Raw genomic sequence first — 16,965 nt, 5'->3', positions numbered from 1 at the left:
TCAGGCTTTTACAAACTCTATGATATAACAGATAATAGAAAACCAACAGTGGCACATATTTTTTGTTTTAGCAAGCATTCTGTTTCTTGAAGGACAAACATAAAAAACAATCAGCACAGAATTGCATTTTTGAGTTTTTATTTTTTCAAGTCGTTGTGAAACAGGAGCAGATGAAAAAAGGCTGCTTGAAAAATAATGTATTTGTGAGATAAAAAATAAATAAATGGGTGGGCCAAAGAAAAACAAATATAACAACATTTTTGAAAGGCCCCTCAACATTGTCTCTCAATTTCTTAAAAGTCAGATTCTCCAAAAGTAAGTCACACTTCTTGGAGTCAAAACTAAAACGAAACGAGGAATGGATTGAGCTTCAAATCAAATCAAAATTTATTATAAAGCACTTTTCCTATAAAAACACAACACAAGTGCTTTACATGAAGAAAAATAAAAATAAAACATGCCAACAAGCACAAAAATTAAATGGATCCCCCTCTGCAGACCTGCACACAACCTCCCACTCCCTAAACTGATGGGGATAGACAATGGGAAATACCAAGAACTCTCATAGCAGAAAGTAATAAAACACTTGAGGTAAGTTTTATAGAAAATTAAAGACATACTTCACATTTACAGATAATCTGTAAGAACTAAAAAAGTAACTCCATATTTATCAGTTTATATGGTTTATTAGCAAAAGTGTTTTACGGCCGTTATTGTATCAACCAATGAACAGTAAAGCTGCAGCATTTCATTTGCTTGAATCTAACAGATTTCGTGTTTAACTTTGAAAGATCGAGTAGAAATGGTGGAAGAAAAACCATAGCAAAACATTAAAAGCTGCAGAAGCCTGCATTAGATATTATACAGTCAAGATTCAAGATTCAAGATTCAAGATATTTATTTGTCATTGTCAGTGGAACAATGAAAATGCGTCTGGAGCCTCAACAACAGCCACTCAGTTCAGTTCACCCAAAAAAAAACCCATAAATAAATAATAACCAAAGTGCAGCATCAGTACGAAAGGAAACACAGCAAGGACTTAACATGAAAAAAAATAGATAATAAATAGGACATTAAATAAGACATTCAGTGTGCACAAGATTTTAAGTTAGTAGCAGTAATGCAAGACCAGTTTTCACAGAGTTCGCAGTGTGGTCAGATAAGGAGGGGGGGGGGGCAGTAGCTAGGAGGGACTGTTCAGCAGCCGCGCAGCCTGTGGATAAAGGCTGTTGCTCAGTCTGGTTGTTTTGGCCTTAATAGACCTGTACCTCCTTCCTGAGGGGAGCAGATGGAAGATGGGCTGGATGGTGCGGGTCACGCAGGATGTTCTGGACTCTCTTCAGACAGCGGGTGGTGTAGAGACTACTCATCTCTGGGAGAGTGGTCCCAATGATTTTCCCAGCTGTTTTCACCACCCGTTGGAGTCTCTGCTGATCTGCCTTTGTGCAGCTATGAAACCACACTAAGAAACTAAATGTCATTACACTGCTGATGGCACAGTTGTAGAAGTTCACCATCAGTTGCCTGGAGATTTTTGCCGCCTTTAGTTTCCTCAGGTAGTATAAGCGTTGTTGAGCCTTCCCCACTACTGAAGCAGTGTGTGGACCCCATGATAGGTCCTCCGTTATTGTGACCCCCAGAAGTTTAAAACTGGTCACCCTATCCACCATCTCCGTGCCAATGGAAAGTGGCTGATGGTTTATACTGCGACTTCGGAAGTCAACAATAATTTCCTTGGTCTTTGTGATGTTTAGTATCAGGTTGTTATTGTTGCACCATGACGCCAAGTGTTGCACTTCTTTCCTGTAGTCCGTTTCATTATTGTCGTTGATGAGTCCAAGCACTGTAGTGTCGTCAGCAAATTTAACGATGAGGTTGGATGAAGATGATGAGCAGCAGTCATGAGTATACAGAGAGTAGAGTAGAGGGCTCAGCACACACCCTTGGGGGGCCCCTGTGTTGATTAAAACAGTGGATGAAGTGTACTTTCCTACTCTAACCCTCTGTTTTCTGTTGGTTAGGAAATCGGTAGTCCAGTTGCACAGTGCGGTGCTGAGTCCAAGGTGGTGTAGCTTGGCTCGAGGCTTGAATGGCCGAATCACATTAAAAGCTGAACTGTAGTCCACGAAAAGAAGCCGTGCATAGGTGTTCTTATGCTCCAGATGCTCCACTAGCCTATGGAGCACAATGGCGATGGCATCCTCAGTTGACCTGTTCTTCTTGTAAGCGAAATGATATGTATCCAGTGAAGGTGGTATTGCAGCCTTGATGTGTTTTATGACCAGTTTTTCCAGGCACTTTGCAGGGATGGGAGTGAGCGCCACGGGTCTGTAGTCATTTAGACATGTTACCTTTGATTGCTTAGGAATGGGGGTTATTGTAGCAGATTTGAAGCTGGTGGGGACCCATGCTGTGGAGAGCGACAAGTTGAAGATGGTGGTAAAGATGTCAGTCAGCTCCTCTGCACAGTCCTTCAGCACCCGGCCCAGTACACCATCAGGCCCGGCTGCTTACATGGTGTTGATGTTTTTCAAAACACCGCTCACCTTGTGTGTGCTCAGGACTGGGGGGGTGTCGGTAGAGTGAAGGGGGGGGTAGGATCTTTATTTTCTCTGGCAAAACAGGCATAGAAGAGGTTTAAGTCCTCAGCCAGTGTAGGACAGCCCACTGGGGGTGGTGGTGATTTCCTCTTATAGTCCGTAATTGCCCTAATGCCCTCCCAGACCTGTCTGGGGTTTGTGGCGGAGTCAAAACTGACTTCAATGCGCCTTTTGTATTGTTGCTTTGCAGTGTTGATGCCTTTCCGTAAAGCAGTCGGGCTGCACAGTGGTGCAGTGGTTAGCGCTCTTGCCTCACAGCAAGAAGGCCCCGCGGAGCCTATAGGCTCTGGAAGCCCCATGACCCCGAAAGGGACAAGACGGGTTTAGAAGATGAAAAGATGAATGTCAAACAGTCATTAGTTTAAAGTTTAGTGTCAACAACAAAAGTTATACAGAATCAAATCTATTTTTGCAATTTGTGCAAATATTTTATCTTGACAGGCAGTTGTAGTTGTAGATATCTCCTGAGTCAAAATGCTATAGTCCACAAAACTTTTTTCTTTTTATTTCCAGCGGTACTCTTTTACCCCGTAGCTTCACAAACAAGTTAACCCTGATCAGTAAACATATCTAGACTCAAGAATACTTGAATGTGTTGCTGCTTGTTGTGTAGCCAGTTCCTTTGGAGGAGGTGGGCAGCATCGGTAACCCAGACTTTGGGTCTTTTCTGCAGCGATTCAGAGCTTGTTTGTAGGTTAATCTTCTCCTGTGTTAGTGGGTCTAAGACAGGGGTGTCCAAATCCAGGCCTCAAGGGCCGGCAACCCGCTGGTTTTCCAGAAATGCTGCCTCATCTGCTGTTGATTACCTGGATCAGGTGTGTTTAGCCAATTAGGAGCTTCAAAGGCAGGTTGATTGGAAAACATATAGGACACCGGCCCTTGAGGCCTGGAATTGGACACCCCTGTTCTAAGATATCCTTTTCATACGTCGTCTCGGCTTGCAGTTCCCTCATCATTGTGTGGTCAATCATTCTTAACTTAAAGGCATCTGTGACGCTCATCCTGCTGCCTGTTTTGGGATTGACCAGCCCTCCGGTCAAGAGCTGGACCACCATGTAGCGGCGTGCAGTCTCCTTAAGCATCCAGCCGTTCTGAGCTGCTTCACCCGCAGACAAAATCTTTCTGGTTGTGGGGTCTTCCACTTCACTAACAGCCTTTTCTGCATTGAGCAGCAGCTGGAGTTGACTTTCCTCAATGAGACATCTGTTTGCTGCCTTGTGAACTGTGTATCTGTCCTTGTTCTGGATGTCAATGATGCCACCTGTGGCTGCCTGAGCCTCCAGCAGCCTTTGGGCAGTGGTGCGGTCTATCAGTCTGCGCTGGGTGGCATTATGTATTGTAAAGCAGGTGCAAGTATTAGTATCCATCACTCCTGCAATTGGATATGTTTCCTCAGTTTTGGAGCGGTCTAAACGGGCTGAATTTACTGGAGTGGCAGACTTTGGGAGGACTGAATTAAGCTGCTGCTGCTTTTTGTCAACACCTGCAAGCATCAGGGCAAACTCTGAAATGGGAATTTTGCCTTTTTTGTACTGTTGCAGATCGTACTCTGTTATCTTTCCCTCTTTAATGGCGTCTTTAATTGGGATACTGTTTTCCACTCTTGCGATCTTGCAGCACAGATGTCTCACCATCAGGTCCCACGGAGGTTATTTCCTTCCAGTCGGACTCTAACTCCAGCAGATTCAAGTACTGCGAATGATCAATGACGCCCTGCGTGTAGGCTTCATGGGAAGACATTTCTTTACCCGTTTCTGGATTGAAGATGGTGATTATGGTAGACGTGTAAGTGTCATCGGTCTCTGAAGTGAAATTTCCCTCTCTTTGCTCCTCTTGCAGAGGCTCACAGATGGTACTGTCTTGCTCGTGGATCTTGTATTTTCATCCAAAATAGGATTATGTGATGCCTCCAGAGAGTCACTGTCCTGAAAGAAAAAAAAATGTGAAAAGAAATAATAAAAAAACCCACTCATTCACTTTCAAACTAGGTATTTTTATCCAAAACATTTTTTCTTACCAGCTGTTTTAGAACCTCGTACACCTCATGAATAATTTTGGGTTTATGCTTTGAGTACACGTTCTCGACCATGGGAGTAATCTCTAAGGGATTTTTTTAATATTGAAGGAGAAAAGATAAAAGAACTAAATCAATGCTGAAAAAAATTCCAGTTGCGTTGTGCAGAGATGATTTTGAGATAATTTTGTTGTAACAGTAAAATATGTTCAACACAAGAAGCTTTCAGCTCTCATCTGTCTTCCCAGCTGTTGGACAGGACAAAAAAAGAAAGAGTCCACTCTACATGGAGATGGTCAATGTTAACTTGTGGTCCAATATTAACAAAAGTATGAAGCATTTACCCAAACATTAGAAAGGGTAAAGACCAAGTTCCAAAAATGATTATGTGTTTAATGCTTCTACTGTGGTCACAATTTAAGCAAATGTGTCTCAGATTTAGCTAATTGGTGGCAGCATCACTGTCACAGAGACTTGATAAACTGTATATTCCTCTTTAGATTCCTTTATATTTCTGACCCACTGAACTCTCTGCCCATACTATTGGACATTTTGGATCAATTCGGATCATTTTCAGGTTATAAGGTTAATTACCAGAAAAGTGAGAGCCAGAGAGATGCCTCATTCAATAGCCCCCTTTAAACAAGTGGAAACTGGCTTTAAATATTTAGGTATATTTATATCTTCCTCTACTTCCGAAATGAAAAAAACGCAACTTTGAATCCCTGCTGGAGAGCATTGGGGAAGACTTTGATTGTTGGTCAGTTTTACCTCTGTCACTGATTGGGCGGGTGAATCATCAAAATGACCTTCCTTCCTAAATTCTTGTATCTCTTCCAGCACATCCCTATACTTATTAACAAAGCTTTTTTCGACAAACTGGAAAAACGGATTTCTCACTTCCTATGGAGCGGGAAAACACCTAGAGTCCGCAAATCTGTATTATAGTCACCTAAGAACAAAGGAGGTCTTGGCCTCCCCAACTTTAGACAATATTACTGGGCAGCAAATATACAGAAGCTCCTATACTGGATGAATGATAATGATACTTCCCTGCCTGTCTGGGTGCAAATGGAGAAGGGATCTGGTCCCTACTCACTGTCCTCAGTTCTTTGCTCGCAATTTCCATTGACATTATCTCTTGTTAGAGACAATATCATTGTAAAGGAAACAGTCACCAACTGGAGACAATTCAGAAAATATTTCGGTCTGCATGGTCCTTCAATACTACCCCCCCTACTAAATAATTGTAATTTCGCTTCCTCCGTCACTGATGCGGTTTTTAAAATTTGGCATAGCAAAGGACTTAAAAAAGTCAAGGACCTATATACCAACAATATCTTCTCAACCTTTGCTAATCTCTCAGCCAGATATAACTTACCTAACTCACATTTTTTTCCGTTTCCTCCAGGCAAGAAATTTCGTGAAGAAACAATTCCCTCATTACCCTAACCACCCCCCCAAAACTTTTTTAGATACCTTGCTGGAGGTGGACCCACAGCAAAAGCACTGTATTTCAGTTCTAACTGGAATGATTGACACAATAGTCAGTAGGTCAATTTCCTTCGTGAAAACCACCTGGGAAAGTGAATTACATACGACTTTATCTGAAGAACAATGGGATACAGCCTTAAAGTTAATACATTTGTCCTCTATATGTGCCCGACATGCCTTGATCCAGTTCAAAGTATTTTACAGGATACATTACACAAATGCAAAACTATCCAGAATCTACACGTCTGTCTCTGATAAGTGCAACCGTTGTGGACACTCGCCAGCAAACCATACCCATATGTTTTGGGCCTGTTCTAAATTAAGACGTTTCCGGACACATGTTTTTAACACTCTCAGCCAGGCATATGGAACAAGGCTACTGCCTAATCCAGTGTCCGCTATCTTTGGTTTTGCGGTTGATATGAATCTCTCTGGACCTTGCACACGCGCTCTAGCATTCACTACCTTGTTGGCCAGACGATTGATTCTGCTTAGATGGAAGCTCTCTGACCCCCCCTCACATGACTAAAGGAGGTGAAACTTGAAAAGCTGAGGTTCTCACTCAAAGGATCTCTAAGTAAGTTTAAAGAGACATGGCATCAATTTTTATCACTGCTAGATACACTTACATTACTCCCAGAGGCAGAAACTGATTGACCCCCTTTATTTTTTTGTGTGTGTGTGTGTGTGCGTTCTTGTTTATGTGCACATACGTAGAGACTGGATCTCTATTATGTCCTGTGTGTATGTGTATGTGTGCGAGTGTGTATATGCATGACCTGGAAATGGGAATGTTCTGTGTTCGGGGGGGGGAGGGATATGGAGAAACACAGCTGTATTGTCGTTTAAACACGTTTACCTTTTTGAAAACATGCTCTGTATGTTAATATGTTCTAAAAACTCGATTAAAAAAGTTGGAATAGACTCCGGTCAGATGACAAATGTAGCACACAGGACTTTTCTCGGTGGTGTGACTGCACTTACTTCATTTTGAAATGCTGAAAAAAATAAGAGGATAAGGCGGATCTTCCTTTGGGGTTCACTTCCCCGTTTGGACCATTAAAGCCTCCAGAGCGGGTGAAACAAAAGAATCGGGCTCAGTTCTTTAAGACCTTTCTTTATTACTTTTTTCTTAACTCCAAAAACGGAGATTGACCACGCATGGATGCGCTCCACACCCTCATATGCGCTCTTCCCCCTCCTTCCTGCACCGCGCGAGCTGAGACAAACCTGTTTTAGTGCACACACGCACGCACACACACTCACGCACACACACACACGCACATGCACACACACACACCTACACACACACATACACCACAACCTTTCTTTTTTACACCTGTCAAATATTTTCTGTGGTGTCTTTTAATGACCAAACATGCGCCCCCTGGCATTTTATGGCATTATTTGAGGACAGGTGTGTTTTTTTTACCGCAGCCTTTTGATGTGTTTTTGACCTGTTTCGACATAGTTATCTAAAGTCATCAGTTGATGCTCGTGTATGCTATATAAATTTTCAGAGAATGAAGAGAAAATCTACCAACATTTATTCTTATTTTAAGAAAAAAAGTACAGCATAAGGCGTGAAAGAGATGGTAGGGGAGCAACAGAGGTATAGTGAGAAGGAGGAAGATGACGAAGGACAGTCAGAACCATTAGTCAAAGAAGAAAGGCAGAACTCAGCAAAATCAGGGTCTCGACCTGTATATCAGTAGGCAGGGCCGGCCCTGGTCTTCCGGGGGCCCTAAGCGAACTTTAATTCGTGGGTCCTCTAACTGATCAGCAGCACCAACAAAACGCAACTGCTGTTGCAATATAAATGAGATCTCTCTATTAATACATTTGTGAATGTATTATTTTTGCTGCTGAAGAATTGAATACAGTATATTGCCTGCATGTTGGATGCACATTTAGTGGTGCCAAACCAATTCTAAATGCAAAGAAAAAATTAGAATGACAAATGTCATTCTAATAACAAAATGTCATTCTAATAAATGCTGAGGAAACTGAATCAGGGCAGAAGCAGATCAACATGGAACAGTCAACCTGCACACTTTGAGAACCATGAAGAAGAGTGAGACGTCAACCACAGAAAACTGTTTACCATCAGCACAGACAAAATGAAGTAATTTAATCACCATTTTTTCGTTTTGTGGACTCCGCCATGTTGGAGCCAGATGTGATCAGTAGGCAGTGATAAGTCTGAATTATTGTTTCTATGGCAACCACTCATCAATCAGGACTGAGCTTGGTGGAGGGCCACACCCCTGCAGGAAATGTGTCAAAGGTTCTGAACATTGCATGTGAGACTACATACTTTAGAGGGATTGGATTGGTCAGTTTATCACTTGAATAACTTGAACTACAGAAAAAATATTTAGACTATAAAGTAAAAAAAAAGGCAGCAGAGCCAGAATGTTTATTCTAACTAATAGAATGAAGAATGAGTGAGAGGCGTTTGTTTCTCTATAGAAGTCTGAGATTTTAGCTTCATGGAGCCACTTTCTGTTCGAAACACCGGGGGGTGTCACTCAGTCCAGTTCTCATTTACAGTGTTGAAGATGTGCTTGATGGTGGTTTTCCCCACGTCTGTGACTCCTGGCATCTTTTCTGAATGAGAATGAACTTTTAACACGTTTATTTTCCTCCGCTGCCACTAACAGATTGTGTTGCTTTTGTTTTTCTCACTGTCAGCAGGTGCTGTGGTTGCTACGGCAACACAGAAAGTGTCTAAACAGTCAGATTTGGAATTGTAAGTTTAATGCAGTGACATGTTGACGATTACAAAGCAGAAAGTGAGAAAACTTCATTTGAAAGCAAATGTCTCATCAAAAAACTAAAGGAAAGGAACAGGAAACAAAAAGTTCATTTATGGTTATTATTCAGAGGTTAGTTAAAACTAAAGACCGAGGTAACCTGTTAAGCTGCAGGTATGTTTTCTCTGCCGGTAATAAAGGAAGGAGTGCTGACCTCAGGTCTCCCTCAGCATGTGAGATTTAACCGCACAGGCAGAAAGAAAAACGAGCAGAGAGAGACATGATTTCTCTGAACTCATTCCAGCCTTTGGTGACTCGCTCCGAGTCTCCGTGTGCTCGCATGGAGGTTCTTCAGCTTAGCTGCCAAAGCCGAAGATGCCCTTGATGTAGCCCGTCAGGCCGCCCTTGCCCTTCTGCTCCACCTTGTCGTCCAGCGGCGGGAAAGTCACGTGGTTGAGAGCCAGGTCAAAGAACAGAGGCTTGCAGGGGATTGGCTGGAAGTCTGGCGGGAAGGGGACCAGGTTGGGATGTTTGCCGACCAGAGTCGAGTCGATGCGGAAAGTTTCCAGATGCTCGCAGAGCGGCTGAAGAGGAAGAGGAGGAGCGAGAATGAGAGTGATGAAGAAAAAGGAGTTTAACATGACTGAAAAAGAAGGATCCATAGCAGCTGAATTTATGTTCATGTTGAGACTATAGAACTTAATGGGCCACACATCCACCACCTCTGTGAGATTAGTTTATAAACATTATTTCCTATGCATCCTCATTTTCCACCATTATGTTGTGTGATATATTAGACTCAACGAGTGACTAAAGTAATAACGAATCTTTTTTGTGTGTAAATTATTAACTAAAGAGGCTCTAAACTATTTTGTCTTTACTCAACTTTGGCAGCATGTGCCCCTCCCACATTAGCACTATAGTTCAAGGAGCTCATATTTCAGCATCGTGAACATCCAGGAATGGGAACAGGGATATAGACATTTATTTTTCTCGTGTTATCTGGATCGTTAAACATGTTAATTTTGATTAAAGTCATTTGTACATAAAGTGTTGAATAAAAAAGGATCTTGCCTATTTTTAATACCCGTTTTTTGGTTTAGACACGCCTCACACCAAGCATCTTCCTTCCTCCATGGTTTCAAAGAGCTGACTACTGAATAGGACTGGGTTCGTAAAATTGATTATTCGATCTGAACCGATCCAAGCTTCATAAATCAATAATTGATTCATAAAAGTAGAGCTCAAGCTTTTAATGTCTTTCCTGTTCTGGTGACCTAAGGCTAAGATTTGGGGAGATCCAGCTTTGAATCAATCATGGTGTCCAACTGTAAAACAGTTTACAAAATCCAAAAGGAAGGTTCATGAACATTACTAATATACTCTGATACATCTAGTTTAATTTGAACAATGACGGGAATAAAACCAAAGTCTGCTAGCTTGATGCTGACGTACAATGGAATTTCCCATAGGATGGCTAATGCTAACTCTCGGTTGACCTAAAGACATTGCTGACAAAATTTGCAGCAACATATGTTATAATTATATAAGTGTTAATTTATATACTCACATTATTTATATACTTATTTATATACTCACAGGCATGAATTCTCCAAACTCTTAATTTAATTTTTTTTTTTTTTACATTTTTTTTAAAGTTTTGCTGAAATCTTTTGGAATAAAATGTAATACTATAGCGTGAGCTCCACCTAGTGGCCAAACTGAGACGCAGGTTTCACAATCTGCACATTTTTGTTGGAGCTTCTCTGAAAAACCGTTTAACACTGTGTGGTGTTCATCCATCAACCATTGGTTTAATTTTTCACTAATACATTTTACAGTATGTGAGATGTATTAGAGTAACATGAAAACTTAAAACATTAATGTATTCCTATACAAAAATGTCTAAATGTGTAAATTTAACACCCAGCCCTACTATTGAAGGAATTCAATCCTAACTAATATCTCAGACTACCTGGTTTCTCCTGACTGTTTCCTCTTACCGTGTTGTCTTTCTGCTGATGAGGAACAGAAACTTCTGCAGTCTCGTCCTTGTCTGAAACACATTTCATCGTGACTTCAGATAAATCTGTGGATGTTAAATTTAGTGCATTTCTTCCATGGAGGGGCTCTCACCTAAAATGGCAGCAGCTTGAAGTGAATATTTCTCAGCGTTCACCTCAGCGATGAGCTCCTGAACGTCAGGAAGATCCTGCAGACGGTTCAGTGAGGAAGAGCACAAACGGAACGGTTTGGTTTTTAAAACATGGAGCTGCTAAAACTTCACGGGTTGAAACAAACCTTGAGGCTGCTGTTAAGACTCTTGGCTTTGGACTGGACCTCCTTGGCGTACTTCAGCACCCTCTCATACAGAACCAGCGCCTCGCTCCACTTCTTCACCAGGACATAAGACTGAGCTATAAAGAAACACCTGCCAGCGGGAAAAAGAGAAAAGTACATTTTTATTCTGATTAATGAAGCAGGACAGACGTTGCTGTGAAATCCATTTGCTGGATTATTTATCAGGTGGAAAAGAGACGCAGCTCTGTTAATATGGACAGCAGTGTGTCCAATTAAGTTTAAGGGCACAATATAAAAAAACAGAGCAGAGAAGGTGACCTGTAAGCTTTGTAGATCAGCGTCTTGAGGGACACCTCTTTCTGGAAGGCGTGGTCGTCCTCCAAACCCGGCAGGGTGGACAGTTCAGCCAGACTCTGAGAAGAGGAGGAGGATGTGAGGACAAACTCTTATTTGTTAAACATGAGAAAAAATCAACATCTTCTCGTTCTGCCTCATCTTCTTCCTCACAGGACATTTAAGGGCTGAACTCTACCTGCAGGATGATGTCATAGAGGCGGATCAGGTCCTGAGGCCGGGGGCCCCTCTTGCTGTCGTCGGCCCCCGTCTCCTTCAGCTGAACCTGCAGGGTGTGAGCCATGCTCTCGTTCCTCTTCACCAGCGTGCACAGCTTGATGTAGGTCAGATAGCTGCCGCAGAAAAACCAAACAGCAGGTCAAACCTGAGAGCTTCTCATGTCTACAAGGAACACATCAGCCTCGGTTTCATTCTGAGTTTGCTGCTTCTGTCTGTTTGAGGAAACATCTTCACGGTTGGTTTACTAAAACCAATGTCAAAGCATGAACTTCCTCTGCGACTAGACTAAAACAAAAGTCTCTATATTTTTTATATTCTTACCTGTGCAGGAACTGAAGGTTGGAAACTTTCCCTCCATCGCTGTCTGAGCTCCTTTCTCGCAGTTTCTACAAAATTGACCAAAGGACAATGACCTACGAATCCCCGAAAGCTTTTGAAACGTCCCACCGAACATTTGAACGGGAGTTTCTCACCGCCTCACTCTTCAGCTCCTCTCTCACAGCCTGGATGGTGTCTCTACATTCGGCCAGCAGGGTCTCATAAAGATGCTCTTTGGTCTCCTCGTTTGCTGCCTGCAAAAAAAGAAAAAAAAGAAAAAAAAAACAGGTAAACATTTGCCTTTTATGTTGAAAGAGCTGAACTCATCCTGAGCAGCACCATGGTTGTAGAATGGCCAAAGAGGGTTACAACTGACTTTGTTTTTCATAATCAGAGAGAACTTTAGGAATTCTGTTGAAAATTTCTGTTTAGGAAAAAAAAGGGTAGTTTTTGATCGCCAACAGAAAATAAATTGAAAGTTTTCAGTAAAGCCTGTTGATGCTAAGAACCAACTTCAACGTCACAGCAACCGGTTTCTGCTGCACTGCAGTACTTCTTCCCGCCCACAGGTGTCGCTGTCGACAAATGCAATGAAGCAACCATGACTGTTTTCAGGCTAAACTCTTTCTGCTCTCGATCGCTCATCATTTATCAGATATGCGGAGCGACAAATTCTCAGGACGTCCGACAAAACTTGAGGCCAGTGACTCTTTAACTCTAGCGGACGGCTGCTGCAGTAACAGAATTTGATGTTTATAAAATGTTAAAGTACCAAAAGATTCCTTACAAATCTACATATTTGAGTGAATTCACATCATAGTGAAACCTTTAATATCCTGTAATATTCTCAACCAATCAGCTTGTTAAATTAGTCTTTTTGGTGGGCGGAGTCTCTGTTTTATGGATTTCTCTGGTCATAATGGTCGTATTAAGTCACATCTATAAGCTGTGATTCTACAACAGCTTTTCCTTCTGATGCAGCAGCTTCAGATGAACTCGGATACACATTTGTTTAGTAAAATGTTTGAAAACAGATTTTGCTTTGGAGGAAAAAAAACAAAAAAAAAACAATAAAACCGCAAGTGTTTTTTTTGTTTTGTTTTTTACTATTTATCGTTTTCTATAACAACCTAAAGTGATGATTTTTTTTAAACAAATAACAGCAAATTTTGGATCCATTATTACTTTATAGAATATTAAAAATCTTTCATCTAAAATCGTACAAACTCCACTCGGGGGGGGGGGGGGGGGGGGGGGGGGGTGGTTCTGACCTGAGCAATGGCGGCCTCGTTGTCTGCCAGACCCAACAGGAAAATGCGAGCCTTGTCGACCTTCACGGGAACGCTCCGCCCTCGCCACTCCACCTCACTCATGGTAGCTGCCTGCTTGGTTCTTGCCTGAGTGATCAGCGTCTGGAAGGAATGCAGGAATGCATTTTAAAACTGATCTTTATGTCATTAAGGCTAACAAATTTAAAAAAGGTTTCCAGTTGCTGAAATATTTTCCTTTCCCACTTTCAACATCCGTAAAACTCCTACATAACGTCCCTTAAAGAGCGCCAAAGCCACACACCTCCAGTTTCTCTGCCATCATGCCTCCGCCTCCACCTGTCAGCCGCATCTGCATCAGGTCGTTGATTGCATTCTGGTCTCCTGTTGACCCATTTCAAAGCAGTTGGAGTCTGATATAAAAACCTCCTGAACCACAAAGAAGCCGTGGGAAACTGAAGTGACGCTCACCGATGTTGTAAGCACAGTAGCGGATGTTGGGGGAGATCTCGTCCACGCGCTGACGATACAAAGCCGCCATCTCCTCGGTGAACGCACTGGCCAGTTTCTCATAGATGGTTCTGACGGATAGAAAACGGGTTCATCTTTGTCTGCATCTGATTACCAGAGAAAGAAAGCTGGCGTCAAACCTACTTGCACTTGTTGAAGGCTTCCATGGCGCGTTTCCACTCCTGCAGCTCAAACTCCACCATCCCAGTCAGGTATGCAGTGTAGGCCTGGAATAAAAACCATTAGCTGACACTTTGTGGTTGTTCGAGAAAAAAAAAATGGTTTTGACCAATTCAAGCTAATAATCTGTTTGCTTCATCGTGGGAGGAGTAAACAGCCGTAGCAGCCGTCTCTGGGTGCCTCTCGAGGACGGGTGGGGAAACGTTTGCGTACCTGCGCCTCCAGTTTGGTCTTCGCATCGACACGGTGACTCTCGCAGAGCTTCTCCAGCCGCTCGCTGTGCTTGGCGGCCTTCCGGAGGCGTGCGAGCAGGTGGAAGCGCTTCCGCGGTTCTGTGTTGGCCTCCTGTTTCAGCTGCATGGCGTAACTCCAAGCACGCTCTGCCTCCATCAAAACCAGCAACAGATATCTGAGAACACGAAGAGGGAAAATCATTCAAGCTTTCTGCATAATTACAGACTAAACTTTCACAGAACCGTCTGTACGAGGCTGAGGTCAGAGTCTGATTTTTAAGTTTAACTTCATTCTCTGTTAAGCATCTGCAACTTTATTTGTCTCCTACATTTTATTTAGGAACCATTAAAGTGAAATAGATTTTCCTTTAAGCCACATCTGTCAAGGTGGGAAATACAAATACAAAAAAATTAAAGACGGCTACTTAAACTGGTATTTTCTAAATGTAATACTGAGCATGAATCTGCTGTTTTAACAACTTTAATAGCAGCATCTTCATAACAAAAGACTGTCAGTTGCGGAATATGCATTATTATCAATCAGCTTAGTGACCTTGTGGTAAAGTGTCCACTCTGAGACTAGAAGGTTGCGAGTTCAAATCCTTGGCTATGGAGGTTCCTGAACACGGCTGTGTCTGCAGCTCGCCGCTCCCCCAGAGGATGGGTCAGATGCGGAGAACAGACAGTTGATGGGACTTTTAGCTACGGTGTGTAAATGTAGCGATTAATTCATATTTGGAGTAAAAAACTCTTGGTTTTTGTCTGTTAAATAGTAGCTTTGTTTTATTTTAAGTTGAAGGTTCTTCTATGTCTTGCTAAAATAGAGAGGACTCATATGTCAAAAAGAAAAAACTCCAAACTTTCAAAATACGTTAGACTTTTGTGAACTTTACAAGAATGGGGTTTCGATTTAGGAGTCGGTCCAGCCGCTTTGAGAAGGTAGCGGATGGATTCTCAACACGTGATCGAGTGACTTGACATGCGTCAAGAAGAAGGCGGATGTGGTGGAAAGAATCCAGCAGAATTCCAAAATAAAACTTCCTTCAGAAAAAGATTAGAGATAAAACAGAAAAAAAGTTGGCTACATATATTTTTTCTCTCCATGACGGTACCAACCGTCTCATGGACCGGTATGAATCAGCAGCCAAAGGATGAGGGTCCACTGCTCTTAAGGAATATTCTTGGACAACCAATGAAGAAAAAAAACATTCGAAACTAGATTTTTTAAGAAGAAATCCAAAATAGAAAAATATAATATAAACTTATGTTTAAGGAAAACAACACTTGATTCCAGATAAAATCAATGTAGTAAATAAATGAGAGCCAATCCTTCTCTGACCTGCTGTCAGTCAGCATTTCCTCTGTGATTTTCTTCCCAACAAACTTATGCCGGTTGCCCATCCTGAATCCAAGAGTCTTGCGTAGCCGACGCAGCCTGCGGGAGCAGTAGCCCCTGGAAAAAAATTACACAAAAAGAAACAACAGTACTTTAAGCAGCTCTGCTTCAGTGTGAAAGCACTGAACCAACAAATTACACAACCCTGGTTTACAAATCCAGGAACAATGTCAGCTTCTGATGTAAACCCATACCTCACTGAGGGTTTTAAAGTGTCTGATACTTGGCTCTTGATTTCACTACAAACTAAAAATACATATCAAAGCAAAGAATAGAAATATGAATTTAAGGTATAAAAGATGGCTAGAGGTCGAAGGCTAACCTGTATCTCTGGTAGTCTCCGTGTCTGAGGCCATGCTGCTGCTGGGACTCCTTGATGATTTGCAAGACTGAAGTTCTATGTTAAGGAAACGTAGAACAGTAGCAACAACAACAAATATAAAGATAGAAAATGAGGACTTAAATGTGTCATTCACTGTTCCGAAGGCCAGTGAGACTTGGTCGGTGGCAATAGATGAGACAAAAAGGCAAAAGCAGTGGTTAAAAATATCGGTTATGTCCCACAAGTTTACATCTATTAACTTTATATCTGTCTTTATTTAAACGTTTTTTTCTTTTAACCGTCGGAGCTAAGACTTGTAATGACACGTAGCCTAAAGACGCTGCTAAGGTTACCCTTTAGCTAGTATGCTAACATCTGCTTTTTAACGTAACTCGAAATAGCAGAACTAAAAGTTTAATTTAAAAAAATATTCTGTGGTAAAGGATACTCTCAAGACCAAGTCCGCTATCCGGGAGATTTTCCTTATTTTCTTCCCCGACGGAGACTTTAGCTTCGTTTGGTTTGTCTGCGGCCATCTCTACAGGCTAACGGTGGAGCGTTGCACACATGCTCGAGAGAAGCGGACCAATAGTAGCAGGAGGTAGTAAGAGGGACAATATCGCGATATTTGCCGACGAACTCTCGCTGGATCTCGTCTGAGCAGAGAACTTTAGAAATGAATGGAATTAAATCCAAAACGCGCAATAAAGCGGCACAAAAACAGATGTTATTTATCTCTGAGTGGATTTATTAAGTTTTTGTAAACTAAATACCTTATAAGTTATTGTAACGTAAACTGTAACTGGAAATAATTTGGAACAATTTAAAATTACGCTTTCACAAATCCAATAAATAACATACATGATTCTATGTTATTGACGCAGAAAATTAGCCTTTTATTCATGAAAGTTTCCTCTTTGTTACTTCAGTTAAACAAATCAGTTGGAAATGTGAAAAATTTGGTTGATATTTAAGCAAACTGTATCATGAATTTGTAAAT

At 41.8% G+C, this 16,965-nt stretch overlaps 1 protein-coding gene across 1 annotated transcript; it reads right to left on the bottom strand.

Moving 5' to 3' along the window:
- Nucleotides 1–8,846: 8,846 nt before the first annotated feature.
- Nucleotides 8,847–16,603, bottom strand: srp68 (signal recognition particle 68). The gene is made up of 16 exons (XM_023954241.2): nucleotides 16,414–16,603; nucleotides 15,966–16,032; nucleotides 15,587–15,700; nucleotides 14,228–14,423; nucleotides 13,979–14,061; nucleotides 13,796–13,905; nucleotides 13,629–13,708; nucleotides 13,328–13,468; nucleotides 12,212–12,310; nucleotides 12,060–12,124; nucleotides 11,698–11,851; nucleotides 11,484–11,578; nucleotides 11,166–11,295; nucleotides 11,001–11,076; nucleotides 10,868–10,920; nucleotides 8,847–9,448 (listed from the first exon to the last, which is right to left on the bottom strand). The coding sequence occupies exons 1-16, from the start codon at nucleotides 16,499–16,501 to the stop codon at nucleotides 9,221–9,223; spliced, it is 1,779 nt and encodes a 592-aa protein (XP_023810009.1). The 5' UTR covers nucleotides 16,502–16,603; the 3' UTR covers nucleotides 8,847–9,220.
- Nucleotides 16,604–16,965: the final 362 nt, after the last annotated feature.

This window comes from Oryzias latipes, chromosome 1 (assembly GCF_053564925.1).
Source record: "Oryzias latipes strain Hd-rR chromosome 1, Olatipes_Hd-rR_3.1".
NCBI lineage: Eukaryota > Metazoa > Chordata > Actinopteri > Beloniformes > Adrianichthyidae > Oryzias > Oryzias latipes.
This window is presented reverse-complemented; position numbering and strand designations above follow the sequence as displayed.